The 24446-nt window shown below is 36.9% G+C and overlaps 1 protein-coding gene across 2 annotated transcripts in view; it reads right to left on the bottom strand.

Annotated features, from left to right (window-relative positions):
• The window catches only part of Gos28 (golgi SNAP receptor complex member Gos28), a 103815-nt gene extending 79728 nt beyond the window's left edge, over window positions 1-24087 (bottom strand). For both annotated transcript variants that reach the window (XM_090384125.1, XM_090384134.1), the window contains exon 1: window positions 23997-24087. In XM_090384125.1, the coding sequence (XP_090240251.1) occupies window positions 23997-24024 (28 nt within the window). In that variant the 5' untranslated portion in view covers window positions 24025-24087. The remainder of the gene's footprint in view (window positions 1-23996) is intronic.
• Window positions 24088-24446: the final 359 nt, after the last annotated feature.

Here is a 24446-nt window from a genome sequence, read left to right as displayed (position 1 = left end):
ATATACAGGAATTTTGCAAGCAGGGATAAGGAGGTGATTTTCCTCTTGTATAAGGCATTGGTCAGGCCACACCTGGAGTACTGCATACAGGTATGGAGTCCTCATTTTAGGAACTAGGTAGAGCTACTGGAAAGAGTACAGAGAAGGCCAACAAGATTGTTGAGTGGAACAAAGGGTTGCTGTTACCAAGAAAGGCTTAAGTTCTGCAAATTGCAGCATCTACAGACTAGGCACCTGCAAAGTGATCTAATTTGAGGTGTATAACGCCTTGAATGGTTTGAGCAAGCTCAATGCTGATGGGATTCTTCCTCTTGCTCATATTACTCACCTAAGGGAACATAAATTTCAAATTGAGGAAAGACAGTTGTAGAATAGATGTGAGGGAGGAAATTTGCCTTTAGCTAGTGGGCGACTGATAGCTGGAACAAACTTCCACCTGTTATAGTGAAGTCAACTTAAATAAGTTCAAGGCAGAACTAGACAAACATTTGGAGTGAATGGATGGGTGAAATTGGAAGATTTTTTTTTTTTTTTGGCTGATGCTATATAAGGCATACCATATGCCTCTACTAATGTTAACACAAAGTAATGAAAACCTGTCTTACTGCAAAGTGAATGAGTGTGTCAGAATGGGACTTGGAAGAGAACTAGGGAAAGGTTCATGGTCAACTGCTCTGCCTTTGTTTCACAGGTGGTGCTTGGTGTGCAGTGAATACATATGCAGTCTCTTTATTTTTACATATGCAGTCTCTTGATGTGCAGTGAATACATATGCACACAAACCTTTTGTGTTTGCGTGCACGTAAGAGAGAGAGAGACTATTAAATAACATTCACATGTTGTTATACCATACCATGTGATTGAAAATTGTATCTACCATACAATTTTCAACAATCTTTAATGAACTGTTTTGTTACTTTATGAGTTTTCTGGAATGTAATTCACTGAAGATGGCCCACAAGAGACAGCAGGATGTGTAAAGTAAAGTTCTAAATTTTAAGAGAAAGCAGAATGGTAAGAGTAATGTTTTTAATTTTAAAGTTAAATGTTAACTGCTTGATCCAAAATTTAGTTTTAATAAATTTTTAACACAGTGAAATGTCTTCTTTATAAGTTATCTCCATCTGCATTAAATAACCCTTCAGATGAACATATTACAAAATCCTATGGGGATGAGTTGATGATCCTCCCTGTTCTTAGTGATTTGGATTGAATTTTTCTGGCCTGCTCTTAGCAAAGTTGAGAAGATAAATTTGAATCTAGTACAATTCTTAACTGCCTTTTTTGCTGGTGTTCAAGGGAGAAAGTTTTTGGTCACAGCAGGTTGAAACAGCAGCATTCAAAGATGGAGTGCAAGATAGCATCATTATAATTTATATGCCATAGTCTAGTATTCCTAATGTGTTCATTTGATTTATAACTGGTGATATGATCCCTTGAGTCATTTATCTGGCAATGAACACCAGAGCACAGCTTTTCTTTTGAGGTGGGGTGGGGAAGATGTGGAGGAACAGAGAAAATTTTCATTTGACATTACTTTGGAAACAATTGTTTTCTGATCAACTTTCATAAACTTGTGGCTCCAGCTATAGTGGCTGAGAAGGATAACTCTGGAAGGATCAAGATGGAACAAAGTGGGATGGGATGCTGTACATCTGGAGGAGTTTTCTGGTCAAGGTGCAGAGGATTCTCTTAGCTCCTTGGTAATGTCTCATGACACTCTTTGGGTGGCAAGAATGGAAAAATTAAAGATGCGCTTTCCTTTTTTTTTTAGCTATTTTGCTAAAAAAGTAAGTTGAGAGTAAACGTCTGTAGCTTCAAGGAAGAAATAGATTTTCTGCAAATAATTGAACTTAAGGATGGCAACAACCAAATTGTTGTCAAGAAGCATCTCAAAATGCACCTTTGTCAAGGGTATGCAAAATTGACTTTTGAGTTGAACCAACACATCATACGTAATCGTGTGTACATTGCGAAGAAGTGAACAAATCAGGATGCTGACCGGGCTAGCCAGGTGGGTAAAGTGCCTGCCTGGCAACCTAAAGGTTGCGGGTTCGATTCCTGCCTCGGGCTTGGATCAAAGTACTGCAAAAACCTTGGGAGGTGCATTATGGCCACAGAAGCCTATGCGCCAACAACTACCAAAAAAAAAAAAAAAAAAAAAAAAAAAATCAGGTATGAACAAAATGAAGATGAACGAAATATCAGACAAGTAAATATTTCTGGGTAGTGAACATATCCCAGAATGATAGTCATCTCTACAAATAAAAATGTAAAACAGTCCTATGCATATGAACAATCACAGGGCTGACATTTATGAAGCTATGCATTATACTGTTATGTGTGGGACTATAAATAATTGTATTTATTAGAAATTAAGACTGATAAAATAAAATCGGTAGAGGCAAAACACTTAATTCAATTACAACAAAGATAAATTCAGGAACTGCATAAAGCCAGACATTCCATAAGTTCTAATGCTAAGCAGAAGAATTGTTTTCATCATATAGTAGAAAACTTCATTAAATTTGATAGAATATACAGACACATAAAACTAAAAGGTCACCCACCGTCACTGATGCTTTATATAGAAAAAAAAAAAAAAAAAAGCTACTGCAATGAATAAGCAATTTAAAGTGAACATCTGACAAGCAGCAACTGAACCTGATGTTGAAACATCGTGATTTATTGCCAATCCACTTATATAGCCACTACATCACAGGAAAATGATATTTTTGACTGCAAAATGGAAGCTTGTTGAGTGATAGAAATAGTTCAACCTTGATGGAGCCAGTGGCTACAAATGCTATTAGCACGATTTTTGCAAGACTGAGGTGAAGTCTCAAAACACAGAGGTGGCAGTGTAATAGTTTGGAGAGGATTATTCAACAGTAGACAAACAAGTTTAGTATATGTATTCACAAGAATGAATGCAGATGTTATCTACAGCTTCTCAATCACCATCTTAGATTTGTTGACTCGAAAAATCTACCAATTTCAAAACAATACACCAATCCATAATGCAGCTTCCAACTGGGAATGTTCCTATCTACTGGTGCCAGTGGTTAGAAATGATAATATCATGGTTTTTGCAAGACTCGCACAGAATATCAATATCAAGAATATCACATTTAAGTGGTATTCCTGTGATGGACTGGACACTGCTGCTAAGTTGGTAATATAGAAACTCTGGAAAGACCCATTTTTCATTCATGGAATAATTATAGATATGTCAGAAATTCACTGTATCTACGCCAAAGTATTTAAAGTCATTGCAAAGCAAGGTGCTTTTATAAATATTAATAAATTTTATGCTTTATCTTGAAGTTTGTTTTCTTTTGTGGCTCTATCAACTTTGGGATAAGTCCAATGCCCTGAAACAATTCTATTTTGACATTAAATTCTCATATGCTTATCTTTTGATATATTTTTGTTCACAAAAAACACATTATCATAATGGTAAATTTTGTCTTAGAAATTACTACATGTTGCTACACAACAAGTCACTTTTGGCACTATTATTTTGAGAATACAGCTTACTAATGTGTATTGTTTTATCCTGTTTGGGCAAGACTAGGGCTTTGAGCTCTCCTAAGTAAAAGTTCTTCTGTCAATTCAAAAGTTGAATTATTTGGTTATAAATTCCTTAATGGAGCAAATGATTTCTGTGGTAGGAGTAGAATGGAACATTTATGTGTAAGCCCCTCCCCAATGAGCTACAAGCAGCATGACCTATCAAATATTTGGACAAATTTTAAACTTCATCTTTATGAATGAATTCCAGTTATAAAGATGTACATTCATTATAGCTGTTATTGTTTAAGTGATTTTTGGAGAATTAATTACTTGGATCACATCACGGTTTATTCTGTATTACGATCATGAGGTTCACAAGGTGATTTCATTATGAAGCTTGAAAAACCCAAAATAACTGATGGGGAACCCTATTACCTCTGCCTGAAATTTATTAGGCTTTTATATTAGTGGCATACTATAAACTTAATAGAAAAAATTAATAATATTTCTAAAATCGGCATAAAAAACTGAGTTAAAAATAGCTATTAGTTGACAAACATAGAAACCCACACAGAATGGCATAATTCTAGCTGCTACACACCGTTTCATATCTTTAAAAGGTATGGCACCAGTTGGATATCAAATTGGATGATCAAAGAATTGACTCTATTATTTTGAAACTGGTCAGAAAAGGAAGCCTGAAATATCTAACAAAAATAGTCAGAAAACTGATCAGAAAAGGGGGCTTGAAATATCTTACCAAAAGCAGCTCAACGTCCTCCCTAAAATGGGGCCTCCAGACCTGTATGCAGTACTCAAGGTGTGGCCTGACCATTGCCTTATACAAAGGAATAATCACCTTTTCCCTGCTTGGTATGTTCATTTGCTTGCAAGCAAGCAAATGAACATACCATACTGACCCACTGTAGGAGAGAGGTGGAATCAATATATATCATCTACACTGATCCTGATAGCTGATAAGTTGAATAAGTTTTCCTGAACCTTATATTCACACAAAGATATTTTTTTAAGGAGAGAACACTTAGTTGAACTAAATATTATTCAGCATGGAATAGATTTGTGTTTAGGGAGAGCTTAGTCAATAAATTACAGGAGAAATTAAACTGATAATTTCTCCTTCGATTAAAAAAAGCAATGGGACTGACGGTATCTATCTGGTTACATTGAAAGATGTAGTTAAGAATCACTAACTAAAATCTTATCTGAAATAATGAGAGCTCCTTAAAGTAAGGTGAAATTACAGAAGATTGGAAATTGCAAATATCTGTCTCCCACATACAAGGTGGGGGATTCCAAGAGTGATCAGAAGAAATTATAGATCTGTATGACTTTTACAGCAGGAAAAATTATGGAATCTGATTAAGGGTTTCCTCCTTCAAGTATTAATAATACTTTAAGGTCACAACATAGTTTTGTTAAGAAAAGATCCTGTCCAACCAATCTGGAAAGGTACCAAGATAATCACAAAGGAACTGAGATCTAAGAGTCACAATATGGTCAGACGTGAAGTCCTCTTCTGAGCAGCATAGACAGGTAACAAGGAAGGCCTGTGATGCCCTTTCAATGACTCATTGAACATTTGCTTGTAGAGATAGTTCATAATACCACTGCATAAAGGAAATTGTGAGACCACGCTTGGAATACTGTATCCCAGTACAGAGACTACACCTAAAAAAAAAAAAAAACACTGATTTTCCTTTCAGGAAAAATTAGTGTTTTTTTTCCCCCCCAAAACATAGGTAATATGCCTAATGAGATCAACAAAATGATACCTATATGAGGACTTAAAATATGTGGGCAGCAGCAGAGCTTGAAAACTAGATACCTCAGAAGCAATTTGACTGTGGTGTATAACGCTCAGATCTGAAAATAAAATGGAAGAGTAAAATTTTTAATGTTATGATTCCAGAACTAGAGGATATAAATTCAAACTTGCAGTTAAAAATAACTGGACTGCACAAAGTTTTCTTTTGATGAAATCCATCAAATCCATGAGGGGTTAATTATTGGAATAAGTTGCCTCTTATTTATTTATTTTTTTTTTGGCAGGTGCAGCAAAAGCTCAGGGCTTCTTTGGAAGGGTAATATATAATTTAATTTAAATTTTAGAAAGGTGTTTACCAATCCAACACAAATGTCTTACGCATAAGCTGGAGAAGCATGTCACTGAGAGAAGTTTGCTAGGTTTACAAGTAGAAGGAAAAGTGGTTATAAATGGGCAATGCTCCAAATGGACAAGTGTTATCAGTGATGTCCCTCATTGCTCTGTGATAGGACCTGCCTTGTTTGTAATTTTTGTTAATAATAATCATGGTGTTATTGATGATGTTACAAGTTTCACGTGAAAACCTGTTGATATGAAGGTAGGCAAGATTGTTAGCAATGAGAATCAGGGTATGTTGTTACAGCATAATGTATTAGGAGAGTGCATGATCATGACATTTCATTATTTTCAACTTTGTGAATACTAATATGTAGGTTAGTGCAAATGCATCATTTTAACATAGCTATCTACCAAAGTAGTTAAATTAATTAAATTGGCATCGTTTTGGTTATATCTCATATTGTGACTGCCTTCACGAGTTGCCATGGTATTGTACTACCTTGAATAAATAACACTTCACCAGTGGAGAAGACTATTGTTATTTATTCTCAGCAGATACCACCACCCAGACAGCACCGTTTCAAAGCTTGTTGGCTTCTCTTCGGTGGGTGGGCAGGTACCCTGGTTGCAATAGTGAGAACCCAGTTATGAAGTATAACTTCACAATATGAGAGATGCCTGATGGTGCGTAGTGATATAGACTATAAAGTATTTAAGGGCAAAAATGACTAATATGTAGGTTCTACCTTGTAGCATGAGGCCTTGGCCCTTAAATACTTTATGGATACTAAATACATATTCTGGACATTGGCTCTGGTCAATCTGTTTTCTATTGTAAGCACATTTTTCGCACCTCTGGCCTTTATGCAATAGAGCTGATGCTGTAGAAAGCACAAATTAAGAGCTAAAAGGATTAAGAATTAATCACTTTAGCTTTTAAGAGCCACTGGCAAAGATTAACAGCCATTGGTAAAGATTAAAGCATATTCCCAACATGGACATTAGCTCTGGTCAACCTGTTTTATATTGTAAGTGCCCTATTGGAGAATTAGAAGAGAGTGATTTTCCTTTATCCCGAAAATTCATCTGTTGTTTCCCAAATATGAGCCATCCATACTTTCACTTGTCTCTGTATGGTATGTACAAGTGGTCCCTAAATCTTTTCTGTTTTAGCTGCTGTGCAAGTAACCTTACAATGTCTAGGAGGAAATCCTTGAATGTAGTGGAAAAAGCAGAAGTGCTTAATAGTGCAGACTGTGGCGTAAAAAAAAAAAAGAAAACGCTTTAAAATTTGGTATCCCTGCCAGTAGCGTGTCAATCATTCTGAAAAACAGTGTTTCAATTCTCAAACAGTTTGAGGAAACAGGACTTAGTCAGAAGCGTGTGAAATTATACCTATAAGAAGATATAGATCTTCTTAAGATCTATATCTTCTTATAGTTTTTAAGTGGATGAAGTTGAACAAGCCAATATCAGAGCCATTAATAAAAGAAAAGGCTATGGACTATGCATTTTTTCTGGGGCATAAAATATTCCAAGGCAGTTCTGGTTGGCTGGATAAATTTAAAAAGCACCATGGCTTACTTGAAAAAGTTATTTCTAATGAAAGTGGAGTTGCAATCGAAGAACACTGCACCATACATTGGAAAGAAACAGTTTTGGAAAAAAAATTATGAGGACTACGAGCCCAAAGACATAATTAACGTCGATGAAACAGGTCTATTTTTTAAATGTTTTGCAGAACAAGACACTGACTTTTAAAGGTGATAAATGTTTAGGTGGTAAAAATAGTAAGGAGAGAATTACAGTCTTGGTTGGTGCAAATATGGCTGGTAATCAAAAACTGAAGCTTCTGGTAATAGAAAAGTAAACAACTCTGATATTTCAAAGGAGTAAAGTCGTCAGAGATGGACTACAACAAAAAAAGCTTGGATGACAAGTGAAATTTCTGAATGGATTTTAAATTCCAATAGAAAGAGGATGAAAGAAAACAGAAAAATAGTGTTGATTATTGATAACTGCCCTGCCCACCTTCACTTGGTAATTTCAAAACTTAAGTGTGAAGTTTGTTTTCTTCCTTCCGAATACTTTGTTTAAACTGCAGCCAATGGGCCAAGACATTATCAAGAATTTGAAAATGCACTACCGAAAGCACATACATACTGAAAAAAATTATACTGAGAATAGAACCCAACCAACCTATAGATTCTGTTATAGATTTGTGGATGTGCATATCAGAGTTGGCGAAAGTGTGGAGTCAAGATGTGACAGAAACAACGATTAACAATTGTTTCGCAAAAGCAGGTTTTGTTAAAATGCCAATTAACAGCGATGAGAGGGATGAACTACTACATGCCATTTAGCAATCTTAGGAAGAACTCCAAGAAAGAGGTTTTATCAGTGGAGGAATCGTTCTTGAGGAATTTTTAATTGTTGATAATGATGTCATAGTAGCTGAATATCCAAGTAACTCCAACATTTTGGAGAGTATTCAAAGAACTAGTGACAATATAGACGATGAGCTGGATGAAAATGAGGGCAATATTACACCTTCCAAACATGAAATGTTGGCAACATTTGAAACTTTGCACTGAGGCCTTCAACTGTGAAGAAAATGTGCATAAAATATATTTGGGCGTTTAAAAAACATGTGAACATTTTTATGAACGATGTACAGTAAAATCCAGTGTACGATAAAAAATAACCAAATATTTTATGACATAATTCTTAAATGTACTAATATATTGGGCACATCATTAAGTAGTCATTTCCTAATATGTATGTATTAATAAATTAATTGTTTTAAAATGTTAGAAAATTTACTCATTCCCACCTATTTCCGATTTACTTTCTATTTTTTACTATATTTCTGAACATTGATTTACAGTATTTTGCATTGTTGAAAATGTCATATTTCTTTAAAATGAAATTTCTGTTTGATGAATTTTTTCAAGTGATTGATCAATTTCATTATAGAGGTCTGACTGTATTTTATTTTGTTTTGGTGGAAGATGCTACATCAGATCCTTTGCACTGTTCTGCCATTTTAATACTAACTGAATCATTACTTTGCAATCACTGCAGATAGTTAGTTCATGATGAGGAGAACCAATGATAGAAAATCTAAGCACTGTTAAATCAGTGACACGGAAATAAAAACAGGCAGTTTCCTAGAAAACCTTTTGAGGCAGGAGGCAAGTAATATCCCTGAGATGAATGGTGAAACTAAAAATTGATTTTGAGCTCTCCCCATGAAATTCATGAATGGACCCAGTGTTCTTTAACAAATATGCCAAACCAAACATTAACAATACCCCCCTTGCTGTGGTAGACCTAGTGGTATTAGCAGTTCACCACTGCCTGAGGCATATATCCAGTTTCTTTGGGAGGAAGAGGAAAAGGAATCCATCAAACCATTAAAGTTAATTACATGGATTTCATCAAACTCAAGGGCTATTCTTTTGGACTGGTGAAGCACCAAAGAAAGGCTGACATGTCAAAGTGGTTCTAAGAAAAAAGTAACTAACTACAAAATGGCCATTCTCACTTTAGTGGAAGAGAAAACTGTAGTGGTGGTGGTGATTAAACCGCTAGTCAGCACATGAATAAAGTCACCCCAACAGGTGTGTTGTATTATTTTTAGAAATAGAGTACTGAAAATAATAACGAGGATTCCCAAAAATAACGAATATTGCATATAATGAGTATTATGTGCAATACTAATTTTTGGAAATGCAAGAATTGTGAAAATGCTGCACTTCATCATACTGCTGTTTGTTCTGTTACTATACTGGACAATAAGAACAAACATTTAGTAGCAATAATTTTTAAATATTTTTTAAAAATAAATCATTTTCTAACAATCTCACTTCCAATGCACAATGATGCAGAAAAACAAAAATCAAAGCTGAAAACAACCAACAGGTGAGTGATTATCCTTACTTATACACATTTTTTTTTTTTTTTTTTTTTTTGTTAGTTGGTGCATCAGCTTCTGTGGCCATATTGCACCTCCCAAGGTTTTTGTATTTTCTACTCTAATCCAAGCCCGAGACGGGATTCGAACCTGCGACCTTTTGGTTGCCAGGCAGGCACTTTACCCACCCAGCTAGCCCGGTCGGCCTATACACTAATAATAATAATAATAAAAAATTTCTCTTTAACTCCAGGCTGACCACATGGTAAGAGGAGTTCACAAGATAGAAAGGATACAAGAAACAGCACTGTATTTAGCAGTCATGGGCTTGAACCCCGTCACTCAAGGCACGTGTACTAAGAGTATAGTAAACAAATTTTATGAATTGGAAGCACTAGTTAAGTCAACAAATACATTGTGAGAATATTACAGACATGGTACCATTCAGACATAAAAGGAAGAATTTGAATATGATGAGTACAATGTGTACAGAAAGGACAGACAGGAATGGATGGGTGGGGGAAGGAGTTATGCTCTTGGTTAAGAAGCACACAGAATCTAAGGCAGTACACCTAGACAGCTGGGTGGCCAGTAATATGTTGGATCACTGGGAAAACAAAAATGAGAGCAGGGAGTGCGTTACAGGCCAAGCAACTGTGAGGAGTATAAAAAAAAAAAAAAACTATACAAACAGATTGGGCCAGTAAATCAGAATATTTTCTAATAAGGGACTCCAGGGGAAGGGCATCCCAATGGTGCAAGGGGTGCACTGCACCCGGGCACCAACGTTCAAGGGGTGTTTGAAAACCTGAAACTTACATACACATATGAAGAAAATTTAAAGGGGGCATCAAATTTCAATTGGCATTGGGTTGCCACATACTCTAGGAACACCTCTGGGGAACTCTAATTTTCCGGATATTTCTTGTAACTTGTGAGAATAGTCATTAACACAGTAGCAAGGCTTCTTCATTTATTAGATGACTTTTCTACACCAGCACGTTAAAAAGGCAATGAGAGAAAACAATACTCTTGATATCATCATTGGCATTGACTTTTTATGTGTTAAGAATCACCAGACAAAGAAACCAGTAGGTAGTAGTGATCACAGTGTACTGATGTGGGATGTACTTTGAGTAAGATAACTAGAGTGCTACCTCGATATAGCATACCTCTTCACACTACAGTTTCAGATATACCATGGGTCATGTACCTCAAAACAAATTATGGAAAAAAAAAAAAATGTTCAAAGAATTAGCAATTTCATATTGGAAACTAGAAAAAAAAGTGAATACTGATTATACTTATATCTAATGAACATCCTACTACCATATTTCCAAGAGGGTAAATTAGCTAAAAATTAACTATATATTCACTTCAATGTTCTCCCCAGAAAATTCTGCCAGACGGGTGGCATTATGATGTAGCTGGGTGGGGAAGTGTAATAATTCCACTTAAAATGGGAACCAACTTTTCGTAATGTTTATTATGTACTTGTACATCAGGGGTGGGCAACAACCGGCCCGCGGGCCACATCCGGCCCCCTCGGTAAATGCATAAATATAGAAAATCCATACCTGCCTACACTCGCCGTAAATGTTCGGCTTAATTCGGTTCAATCGGGAATCGCAGCCAGTACAACAGTAACCAAGTGATTCTACGCAGCATCAAAGAGTTATTTCCTAATTATTATTGTAGCATCGATCGAACAAAGTTCCTTTGGGTTTGACTTCTTATTGAAAAAAATAATATTGGTGCGAGATATTTTATGTTTTATGCCTTTTCTAATTATTACAATTTTTAATTTAATATAATTTATAGCCCATAAAATGAGCCAATTAAAAAAAAAAGAAAAATTGATGCCGAATGCCGCATTTTCAATGATAATTGGACATTCAGATATTTTTTTTAAAAATACATTAATAATTTGGTAATTCAAGTAATAACATTTTTTAGGTTCTGATTTTTTTTATTAAATCGTTCAATCTATTCCGGCCCGCATCATGATGCGAAAATTTCATTCGGCCCTCATCATGATATGAAAATTTCATTCGGCCCGCTGACGAAAAAAGTTGCCCACCCCTGTTGTACATAGTAAAAAATGGATGATTGAACTGAAAAAAATGGGAAAATTATTTTATTAGACAATTTTTTTTTTTTTTTTTAATATGTTGCACAATGTAAGGTTAAGTAAAGTTTATTGAAGTTACACTATTTTTCAGTTGTACGAAATAAACAAATCTAGAGTTGTTAGTGTTTTTTTTTTTGCTGTATTTTTTCAGATAAAATTATGTCGTAGCATTTAGTTATGTCTCTAACTTCGTCCTTAACTTTTGTTACATGATAATGAAGATCGTTCTCAGAATAAATATTCTAGTGCTTGGTCAATTTTCTCAAGGAAAAAAGCTTTAATTCTTTAATTTTCAAATCCTCGTAACTGTAGGGGACTCAGATACCCCCTGTATTATAAAATTTTCTGTTATTTATAAATGATTTAAGCGATCCACAGCAAAAATTAATTGCATAATTTAACATTATATGCTCCTGTCGCATTGATCTTGAACGCATAGTATGTTCGAATTAATATTGATTGAGATCAGTGAGCAGTACCATATGGTACCACAAGAATCACTTAAATTTTTGCTGAATGGTCAGTTAAATTCACTGGGCGGTGTGCTCATTCGAGGTATTCAGTCCTGCACTTCAATGTATTCAGTATTAAGCTGCGAAGTAACTTTTATAAACAACAGGAATCACCAGGGAATAATTACTGTACAAATAATTTCTCCCCCCAGTTAGAGATGCAATAAAAGAGTAAATACCAGTGGAAGACTAATTACAAACAGCTACCTGTGGAAGGGAATACAACTACCATTCATCAAGTGTGTTGCATTAGTTACAAAGTAAATTTTTGCAAAAAAACAGCACGACATCCTTTCTTTGACTAGAAGTTACACTTAAGGTGGCAAAAACTGCCAAGGACTAAACTAGACAAAAATATACATGAACTGACAAGTGATTTAGGTAGAAATCATGTGACTTCACTTTGGCAATACCAAGCACTTTGGTTTTGATTTAGTTTTGTCAAAACATAGTAAATTCTAGGGCATCAGAAATAAATACGTGACAGCATTAGTAAATCAGTACAACTGAAGTTATTGCCACCAGAATAAAAAAATTATACAGCTGAAAACAAAAGTTAAAGATTATCATTAGTAGAGGCATTTGATGCAAGAAAGCAAGCTTATGCAGCATCAGCCAAAAAAAAAAAAAAAACCCACTTCCACTTCACCCCTCTGTTCATTCAAAATACCTGTCCAGCTGAGCCTTAAACTTATTTAGGCTATCAACCTCCACGACAAGGGATGGAAGTCTGTTCCACCAACCAACCACCTGCTGGCTAAAGGCAAATTTCCACACGTCTATCCTACGTGCGGAAATTTGCGTGTGGAAATTTATCGAAAGAGTTATGAGTGGAAAAACAAAATGCAGTATATTTTGCAAGTGTGGAATTCCAGAAGGAATGACTCGTGGTTTGAAGAAAAAGGGAGAAAAATTGCATTCGTTTGTAGACTACATAGAAGATGAAGTAAAAACAGTGATATGGATTGGTCGATATCACTGTTTTTACCATATTTGGTAAAAACAGTGATATGGACCAATGCTTATACAAGAGGTTTCTACAGAAGAAGGCAGTGAAGGAGTATTGATAAATGGGGCAATTCTGAAAGCACAGGCACTTAAATTTCATAAGCTACTTGGTGGGGACGATGACACATTTAAACATTCTGAAGGGTGGCTTTATAGATGGAATGCCAGTCATGGGATATCTCAGGCTAGTCTTGTAGGCAAATCTGCAATTGATGACATTACAGCAGCAGAACATTTCTTGAATTTCCGCGTAATGTGATTCCAGATGGTGAATCCGCAGATGAACAGTTGTAAAACTGTGACGAAACAGCATGGTACTATAAACTTCTCCCCGACAAGTCACTGGATATTAAAAAGGCACCCAACAAAGAGAATTACTGTATTACTCTGTGCAAACAAGACTGGAAATCAAGAGCTAAAGAAGCCATTGTGCAGGTCAAAGTCCCAGGTGTTTTAAGCACATCAACAAGAAATCTCTACCTGTGATTAGTAAAAATAGCTCCAACATTTGGTTAATGAGTGATATTTTTGCTTCATGGTTTGAAATTGAGTTTGTACCACAAGTGAGATGCCACTTGCTGTCAAAAAAACTCTAAGAAAAGGCTGTGTTATTGTCGGATCACTGCACATCTCACCCTTCAGCTGATGTTCTGAAATTGAAAGATAGCAAGACCAGAGTCTCGTTTCTGCCAAGGAACACAAGTGCACTAATTCAGCCCATGGATCCGGGCATTATTTGAGCCTGCAAAGCCTACTATCGTGGTGAGCTACTTGCTGGTGTTGTGAACTTGGAAATTCAAGTTTTACAATTTCTGAAAACATTAACACTGGAAGATGGATGTTGTACACAATATTGGATTAGCATGGGAGAAGGCAAGCTAAATAGCAATTGAAAACGGCTGGAAAATATGTACTGGAAAAGATGAGATCACTAATAATAATCTTGAATTAGCAGAAGTTTCAGAATAAGAAGCAAAGGATGCTTGTAACGTATTTGGTGGCAGTCTTGGAGCAAATGACCTGGCTGTTTGGACTGAGGTGGATGCAGAAGCTACAGTTGTGCATTATATGAGAGCAAGAAAGAAATTGAAGACTCTGTGAACAGTGGGAAAAACAATCGAGAAACAAAAGGCTAGTGACAGAGAAGGTTGTTGTTATTTGGTTTTTAGGAGCATTAGCAACTAAGGCCATATTGCTCCGGGGATATGCGGTGGTCATTCCCTGACCTTTCCGCATCCTCTGTATTTGGTGGTCACGGGCTCGAACCCCGATCTAATCAAGAAACGTGCTATGCACTTCTGCTCCTGCCCACCTGGCTACAGAGGGGCCGACAGAGAAGGTAATGTGGGTGCTCGTGTAAGGAAACAGCATCAGAAATTAACCAAGTGTTAGAAAACATTAATGAGGAATATCAGAGTGATAGTGAACATCTTCATTTACTACATCTGACAGCTATCAACAATTATGTACTGAAAAAATGCTATCATCAGTTCCAACAAACTAAATTACATGACTATTTCAGAATGGATGCATAAAATGGAAGTCCATAACAACATTGTATATATTAGTAGAAGGAAAAGGAACATGATATAACCTTCAATACTTTATGTATTTTAGTCTGTATACTCATAAAACATTAGTAAACAAAGTATTTATTTACTAAGTAAATAAATACACAAAGCATATTTGTGTTAAAAAGTGTGGGGGGGAGGATTTTGCCTTTGTACACAGAGCCAGAACTAGGCAATCCTACGCCTGGGGCAAAAGTGTTATAAGTATGCCCCTATTATATGCAGGTAGTCAATATTTCAGTACTTAGTGTAGCTAGGGTCGTCGATGCCCGGGGGGCAACGTGTCTTCCTGGTGCCCCTGATTGTGATAGATAATTCCTTCAGTTCATGCCTCTGAAGCTCGGTGCCTGAGGGAAATTCCCCCTATCCATTGCCCCTTGCTATGCCTCTGCAATCTTTATGAATTTATAAAAATTATTATTGCAACGGTCTACGATTTACATATATTTATTAATAAAATAATTTAAACTATAAAGCATTTAGGGCGTAAGCCTCAAGCTATGGAAAAGTCTAGACTATGTATAAGTATAGTGCGAAAGTACGAATAATACATAGCCAAATCTGAATGAACAGAATATTAGCAAAGTGGCATCGTTTTAAGTTATATCTCATATTGTGAATATGTGGAATTATACTTCATAACTGTTTTGCCGTCATTGCATCACTCGGGTACCTACCTACCCACCCACCGAAGAAAGGCCAAATAGCCCTGAAACGGTGCCGTCTGGGTGGTGGTATCCATTTGAGAATAAGTAACATTAGTCTTCTCCTCAGGTGAAGCGTTACTTATTCGAAGACTTATTCGAAGTAGTGCAATATTATGGCAACTCATTGTGAAGGTATTCACAATATGAGATATAACTTAAAACGATGCCGCTTTGCTAATATTCTGTTCATTCAAATTTGGCTATGTATTATTGATGCTTTTGCCCTATACTTATACATAAAATAATTTAAATAATAAAATGAATATAACAAAACAAACATATCAAAGCAAAAGAAACTTACAAATATTTGTTTATATCTACAGAGAATTTAATTCTATATAAACTACAAAGAAAATACATACAACGACAAAGAAATTAGAAAACCAGATAGTTTATTTTTATATATCTAGTATAAAATCATAGAAACAAATTATTGCGAAATATAGTACTTTTAACATTATAACAAACTAAAAATATGCAATAAAGGTGCATTATTTTAATTGAATTTTTTTCGCTTTGAAGGACCTTTTGAAAATGCAGTAAGATTGAGTTTACTACCCATTTATAATTAGATTGCATTAACAAAAAAGACCAATAAACCGGGAACTGCAAATTGCTTTATGGTAGTGACTTCCAGAAATGTGCTCCTCTGCTCACGCCTCACGAAATTTCTGTTCGAACAGAAAAATGTGAACTCCTGAAAACACGACCCACAATATCACGTTATCTTGTGAATACAGCAAATGACAACAGTGTGTCTAGGACCAATACAACTAAAGTAAATGGGAAATACAGCTGTCACACATTTGACATTTTTTAAGCTTTGTAAACGTATTATTGCTGTGCAGGTCACTAAGTTCAGCTTGATGCCAGGTTTTCAATTCACTTGGTGATACTCACAGATGAAATTGCACATGAGTCAATGTGAAAATCGCATTATACTCACATTCCCTAATATATCAGTCACGTTTGAGCAAATTCGAGTTGCAAAAATGCACATTAAAGAGCAGAACAGACTGTAAATTGTGTGTTCTAAGGTGCATTTTCTGTTTTGCTGGACAAAAAACCTGAGATTCCAGGAGAAAAAACAAACCATGCTACCTTCACCTAAAACCGACTAACTCAGCCATGTTGCGAAAAAGGCCCACAAAAATTCCCCCGTCATCAATGGGACTCGAACTTGGATCTTTTCCCCTGGTAGCAGGGGGAGGGCAATCCTACCAACTGTGCTATTCACAAAGGCACCAGCCTGTGTTCACATCGCAAAGGATGTCAGGCAAGCTAAATCAGATTAGAAGTCCAGAAAAAAGAATATTAGCAAAGACTTACAATATTAACATTAGAAGAAAAGGGATGAATCACACTGATCCACTAGATTTGAATGGCATAACTGCTGATGGTCCATTTCAGGTTTCTCACAAACTGAATAGATATTTTGCATCTACTTTCACATGTAAAAATTTTTTTAGGCCTGAGAGGTGGCAGAAGTATATCAAATTCTAACAGGGAGCTAAATGATTTTGTGAAAACTGAGAGGAAAGTGAAATGTTTTAATCTAAAAGTAAATAAGGCACCTGGGAAAAGAGATCTAATTATATTAAGAGAGACAGCAAAAGAGGTAAGCAAACCTTTGGCCATAATCATGAGGGTATCCTTGGAACTAGAGGAGGTTCTTATGGATTGATGTTTCAATGACTCCAAATTCACAAGCTTGACTTCTGGTCACTCCGTGACTGCTCTGGCAACCCATCAGCACTGCTCAGAGAACTTCATATCTGACTTCACAATTACCCACAGGTCTTTTTCATTCTCCACATCCCTAAGTATAGTACCACAGAGTTGGTACGTTTCTCTTGGGTTGCTGCTACCCATATGGAGTACTTTGCATTTGTCAATGTTAAACTACAGTTGCCACTTCTCAGCCCATCTGACTAACTTTTCTAGATCTTGTTGCAGTAGTATACTGTCTTTACTGTCATTAACAACCCTGCCAACCTTTGTATCATCTGCAAACTTGGACATTAAGCCTGATATACCTTCATTGATATCATTGATAAATACACAAAACAACAATGGGCCCAACACCAAACCCTGAGGCATTTTGCTAATAACATTAGTCCACATAGAGCAGTGTCCATTTATTTCCACTCTCTGCCATCTCCCACTCAACCATCCCTTTATCCATTGCGGTAACTTGAATTTAATGCCATACTGCTCCAATTTGTACAGCAGTATCAAAAGCTCTCCTGAAATTAAGTATATGATATCAAAATTATTTTTTGCATCCAGTTCCTTTGTGACCACATCGTAGTCTTGTCTAGCTGATCCTGTATCACCTCTTCAACCAGTGATTCAATTATTTTCCCTAGAGAAGTTAAACTAACAGGTCTATAATTATTTGTCAACCTCTGAATCCCCTTTGTGAATTGGGGATACATTTGTACATCTCCAGTCCATGGGGGACCTCTCCGGACTCTAAGGATGCTCTCATAATTATGGCTAAGGGTTTGCTTACTTCCCTTGCTGCCACCTTCATTATAACTGGATAGACTCCATCTGCCGCAAGTGCCTTTTTTATGTTTAACTTCAACAATTTCTTCTACACTTTGCTCTCAGTTATTACAAAATCACTTAGCTCCCTGTTAGAGTTTGATAAACTTCTGGCATTCCCCTCCTTGAATAACTCCTCATGTGTGAACGTAGATGCAAAATATTCATTCAGTTTACCAGCTACTTGAGCAGGATCATCAATAGTTGAACCACCTATGTTAAGTGGACCAATCTGATTCATCCCCTTCCTTCTAGAGTTTACATAAATAAAGAACTCTTTCCTGTTTTTCTTTGTGTCATTTGCCAAAGATTTCTCGTAATCTGCCTTCGCCTGCCTAACCTCCTTTGTGAATTGAATATAGATTAGCATATATCTACCAACGGCTTCTGTATCACCTGATAATTTATATGCATCCCATGCATTTTTCTTCTCTACTATGAGCCTCATTAGTTCACCTGACTCCAATTTAGGTCTAAATCTCGAACAATATTTCTTAGTAGGTAAAAAAAGTCTAGTAGTTTCCAAGATTACTTCCTTGAATGCTTCCATTTAGAATTTGCTGTTAGTAACATCATCAGATGGTCCCACTGTATAGAACCTAAAAAGTCTGAGACCACTGTAGTCGCCTTTACGAAAGCAAAAACCCCTTCCCTTTACCCCTGATGGTAGTTACATCTTTAAGTAAATCTCAAATCCGTAAACTGTAATCACTGTCACCTAGTGGTTCGGCTCTGGAAAGATTGTGCAAGGCTCAAGGGGTAGAATTTTTTTCAGCCTGGTCTGTACTTGTTAACAGGAGAGACTGCTTCTACAGGGATGGGATACACTTAAATAGAAAGGGTGCAAGAATATTTGCTGATGCTATCGACGCAGTGTTAGGTGGGTCGGAAAACTACTAGCTTGGGGGGGGGGCGATACAAGGACTAATAGATTAACAGTAGCCACTGGCAGAGGTGAAATTGATTCTTGCACTACTTCTATTGGAATGAGCAGCAACCTGGAAAACAAGATGCAGGGTATTTCAGAGACTGCTGGGAGTCATTGCAGTACAAGTAAACACATGGGTTGTGTTAGGGTAGCTAAGAATAGGAACAGATGCACGTATACTATGTACACCAATGCCAGGAGTTTGGTAAATAAATTTGATGAATTTGAGGTATTGCTCAAAACATCAAAGGCAGATATTGTTAGGATATCAGAGATGTGGTGTCAAACAGATATAAGGAATGCAGAACTGGAATTTGGGGAGTACAATGTGTACAGAAAGGATAGACAGGATAGGAAGGGAGGAGGGGTTATGCTATTAGTTGAGAAACACATAATCCAAGGAAGTGAAACCAGTCGACATCACTGGACAGTGCAGTGTCAAGTCAGTTTGGTGTGACATAAGCATTGGGAGATCAAAATTGAGAGTAGGAGTGTGCTATAGGCCTAATGACTCTGATGAGTATAATAAGAAACAGTACAGGGAAATAGAGTGGGCCAATAAATCAGAGAGTCTTATAATGGGAAATTGTAATTTCCCAGATATTGACTGGAATTTGTGGGTTGGTCACTCACACACTAGCAAGGCTTTTGTGGATTTACTGGACGATTGTTTTCTACATCAGCACGTTCAAAAGGCAACTAGAGGGAGTAATACTCTTGATCGGATTATCAGTAGTGAGTCTTCATGCATTAAGAATCTGCAGATAAAGGAACCACTAGGTGGCAGTGATCACAGTGTGCTGAAGTGGATTTACTCAAAGAGGTAACTACCATCAGGGGTAAAGGGAAGGGTTTTTGCTTTCATAAAAGGTCTACGATGGTCTGAGACAGTATTTAAATTCTATACAGTGGGACCAACTGATGATGTTACCAACAGCAAACTTAAAATGGAAAGCATCCAAAGAATTTATCTTGGAAGCTACTAGGCTTTACATACCAACTAAGAAATATTGTTCAAGGTTTAGGCCTAAATCCATGTCAGATGAACTAATGAGACATATGGCAGAGAAGAAAAATGCATGGGATACATATAAATTAATGGGTGCCATGGAAGCCTATGATAGATATAAGCTGGTCTGTATGCAAGTCACAAAGGAGATTAGGCAGCCAAGGCAGATTATGAAAAATGCTTGGCAAAGGATGTAAAGAAAAACAGAAGAGTTCTTTACCTATGCAAATTCTAGAAGGAAAGGGATGAATCAGATTGGTCAACAGGATATTGATGGTTCAACTGTTGATGATCCTGCTCAGGTTGCTAACAAACTAAATGAGTATTTTGCATCTACATTCACAGATGAGGAGATATTCAGGAAGGGGCATGACAGAGGCGAAGTAAACTCTGGCAGTGAGCTAGATGATTTTGTAATAACTGAGAGGAAACTGGAGGAGAAATTGTTGAGGATAAACATAAAAAAGGCACCCTGGTGGATGGGATCTATCCAATTATATTAAAGGAAGCAGCAAAGGAAATAAGCAAACTCTTATCCATAATTATGAGAGCTTCTTTGGACTCAGGGGAGGTACCCATAGACTGAAGATGTGCAAATGTGACCCCAATTCAGAAAGGTGGATCAAAGGCTGACACAAGTAATTATAGACTTGTGAGTTTAACTTCTGTTCCAGGAAAATTAATGGAGGCACTGGTTAAAGAAGCACTGCAGGATCACCTGGACAAGATTTCAGTTATAGCTGGGACACAGCATGGTTTTGTTAAGGGTGATTCTTGCCTGACCAATTTGATTGGATACTATGATGCAGTCACAAAAGAACTGGATGCAGGGAATAACTCTGATATTATATATTTGGATCTTAGAAAAGCTTTTGATACTGTTGTACGTGGAAGACTGCTGCACGAATTGGAGCAGTGTGGCACTGGAAGCAAATTGCTGCTATGGATGAAGGGATGGTTGAGGGGGAGAAGACAGAGAGTGGTAATCAGTGGACACTGCTCATCGTGGACTAATGTTATTAGCAGAGTCCCTCAGAGTTCAGTGTTGGGTCCATTGTTGTTTTCTGTATTTATAAATGATATTGATGATGGTATATCAAGCTTAATGTACAAGTCTGCAGACGATACGAAGGTTGGCAGGGTTGTCAAGCACACTACTGACACTATGCTGCTGCAACAGGATCTGGAAAGGTTGAGCAGATGGGCTGAGAGGTGACAAACAAAGTTTAACATTGACAAATGTAAAGTACTACATATGGGAAGCAGTAACCCCAGAGTAACATATCAACTTTGTGGTACTACACTGACAGTGGTAGAGAATGAAAAGGACCTGGGGGTAATTGTGCAAGCAGATATGAAATTCTCTGATCAGTGCAGACGGGCCTGCAAGAGTAGCTCATGGTGTCTTTGTCAATGATATATAGGAATTTTTCTAGCAGGGATAAGGAGGTGATTATTCGCTTGCATAAGGCAATGGTCAGGTCATACCTTGAGTACTGTATACAGGTCTGGAGGCCTCATTTCCAGAAGGACGTAGAACTGTTGAAATGAGTACAGAGAAGGGCAACAAGATTAGCGAATGGAACAAAGGGTTGCTCTTACAAAGAAAGGCTTAAGTTTTGCAAATTACAGTATCTGGAGACCAGGCACCGGCGAGGTGATCTGATAGAGGTGTATAAAGCCTTGAACGGTTTGAGCATGCTCAATGCTGATGGGATTCTTCCTCTTGCCCAGAATAATCACCTAAGAGAGCATAAATTCAAATTGAAGAAAGACAGATGTAGGATAGATGTGCGGAAATTTGCCTTTAGCCAGCAGGTAGTTGCTTGGTGGAACAGACTTCCATCCCCTGTTGTAGAAGTTGATAGCCTAAATAAATTTAAGGCTCATTTCGAACGAATGGAGGGGTGAAATGGGAGTGGGTTTTTTTTTTTTTTTTTTTTTGGCTGATGCTGCATAAGCTTGCTTTCTTGCATCATACACCTCTAGTAATGCTAATGCTAGTGGTTCCTTTATCTGCAAATTCTTAATGCATGAATAATCACTGCTGATAACCAGATCAGGAGTATTACTACCTGTCATAGACCCCCAAACATGTTGTTGTAGAACACAACCATCCAATAAATCCACAAAAATCTTGCTAGGATGACAGTGACCAATCCACATGTTCCAGTCAATGTCTGGAAAATTAAAATCACACATTACAAGACACTCTCATTTACCAGCCCACTTATTTCTCTGCACAATTGTTTGTTGTACTCACCAGAGTCATTGGGCCTATAACACACTCCTCCTCTTATTTTCCCCTTCCCAGCACTTATATCACACCAAACTGACTCAAGCCTTGCACTGTTCACCAAAGTCAACTGGATGCAATTCCTTAGATTTTATGTGTTTCTTAACTAACAGCATAACCCCTCCTCCTTTTGTCCTCTCTATACACATTGTAATCCTAAATTCCAATTCTGCACTGCTTATATCTGTGTGACACCAAGTCTCTGATAATCCCAATGATATCTCTCCTTGATGTCTTGATCCCACACTTCAAATTCATCAAATTTATTTACTATATTTCTAGCATTGGTGTAGATGCAAGTATACATGCACCTGTTCTTACTCTTAACACAGTTCATGTATTTGTTTGTTCCATGATGATTCCCAGCAGTGTTTGAAATCTCCCAGCCCTTTCCAGCCTGCTGCTCATTCTAATAGAAGCAGTGCAAGAATAACTTTCACCTCTGTCTGCTGCTACTGTTAATCTTTTAGTCTGTCTTTTAGTCAATTAGTATTAGTATTGGCAAATGATGCAAGAAAGCAAGATTATAAAGCATCACCCAAACAAAAAATAGGCACAGTAATACATTTGTAAATGTATTAGGGTAATGAAAAATGATGAAACCATTATAATTTCACAGAGAATGCTGAGAGGAAATAACAAAAGGAATGTTTGTGAAATTTTTATGGTATTAAAAGATGCTAAAACCAAGGAGCATAATTTCAAACTAAGGAAAAGGTTATTATGGACTGGATTGTGGATTTAGACAAGGAACTATTAATCATAGAAATAAATTAAATGCATGGGTATGTGAAGCTGCCAGCTAAGAGAAAGTCATGCTAGGTTAATAACTTTCTATTATAGGTACTGACCCCTCTCACTTCCCCCAAAATTTGGGGGGAGAGGGCAAAAGCCTGATTTTCTTGCCGTATATCACAGTATTAATACTAATACCTTGCAACCAGATCTTAAACGATTGAGTACCGAACACCACAGCTAATACTGTAAAGTGGAAAACTGCTAGCAGCTTAACATAACACAACATAACAGATATTGTAGAATGTGAGTTAAAAATTTGGCTCTATGATGGTGAGCATAAGATCGAGATATATATATATATATATATATATATATATTCGTATTAAAATAATACTTGTGTAAATTAAAATTCCAACTGAGAAGTCGCTGAAAAACTTTTCAACTTTAAAAGGTAAAAGCTATATGAACCCAACACTAATTTTTTTTTTTTTTTTTTAATTCAGCGTGGTTGCAAAACTGTTGTTACAGATAACCTACGCAGTTCTAAAAATTCCTTGAAAAAACTTGGAAATCCGTTTCGTTGGTTACTTGATATTAAGCATCAGTGCAACTAAGGCTATGAGGAGTCGGCAAAGTATGTAAACATCGTGCATTCCATGACCTAGAGAAAAAAAAAAGTTCGCCGTTCTCAACTGACCAAATCAACCATATATTACGGAATCCTAGCAATCCCACAGGTTTCAAACAGCGATCTACAACACTGTGAAAGAACAGCTAGCATGCTGCTGAAACGGTTGAATTGCGCATCGTTTTTATAGGAAACCATTTCAAACATATTTTCTATACAAATCGGAACTACGAGAAAATTAGAAAACACGCAAAATCGAATTTTGAATTACGGAAAGTACTAGCGTCTTCGATCCGCAGTACTCCCAAATGAGAAACCACACTTCAAAATTTAGGACACGTTTTATTTTCAGTTATTTTACCTTCCCACTGATTCACTCTAACAGCCATCCTCACGATACACAAAACAAACCCACGTAAATTAACGAAAACCACCAGCACTGTAAATACAGGCGTATGACTATAACTAAGGGCACCACCAAACGACAAAAATATGCAGTTTCCAAATATTCATAGGTAATCTAAATCCGTACACTGGTGTGCAAAATTTAAGGACCAGTCAGGTTTTCACCTGCAGCTGATCATAGGAGTGGTCTGGATATGGGAAAAGCATACCAACGGAACCTCGTGAGGTACAGAAATGATGAAGGAAACAATGCCGACACAACAACGGAAACAAAACGGTACAGAAGGACTTTATTTAACCCCGGGAGCTCACATCTGGTGAGTATGGGCTTGGCAAACCCAGGGTCCTGATCTAGATATCATCATTCTTCTCTTTCTTGGTGATGCCTTTCTACTTCTCTCTCTCT

This window comes from Mastigoproctus giganteus, chromosome 1, assembly GCF_048544385.1.
Source record: "Mastigoproctus giganteus isolate SK-2022 chromosome 1, ASM4854438v1, whole genome shotgun sequence".
Classification (NCBI taxonomy): Eukaryota; Metazoa; Arthropoda; class Arachnida; order Uropygi; family Thelyphonidae; genus Mastigoproctus; species Mastigoproctus giganteus.
The sequence above is the reverse complement of the archived record's forward strand: the minus strand, read 5'-3'. Positions and strand labels throughout refer to the sequence as shown.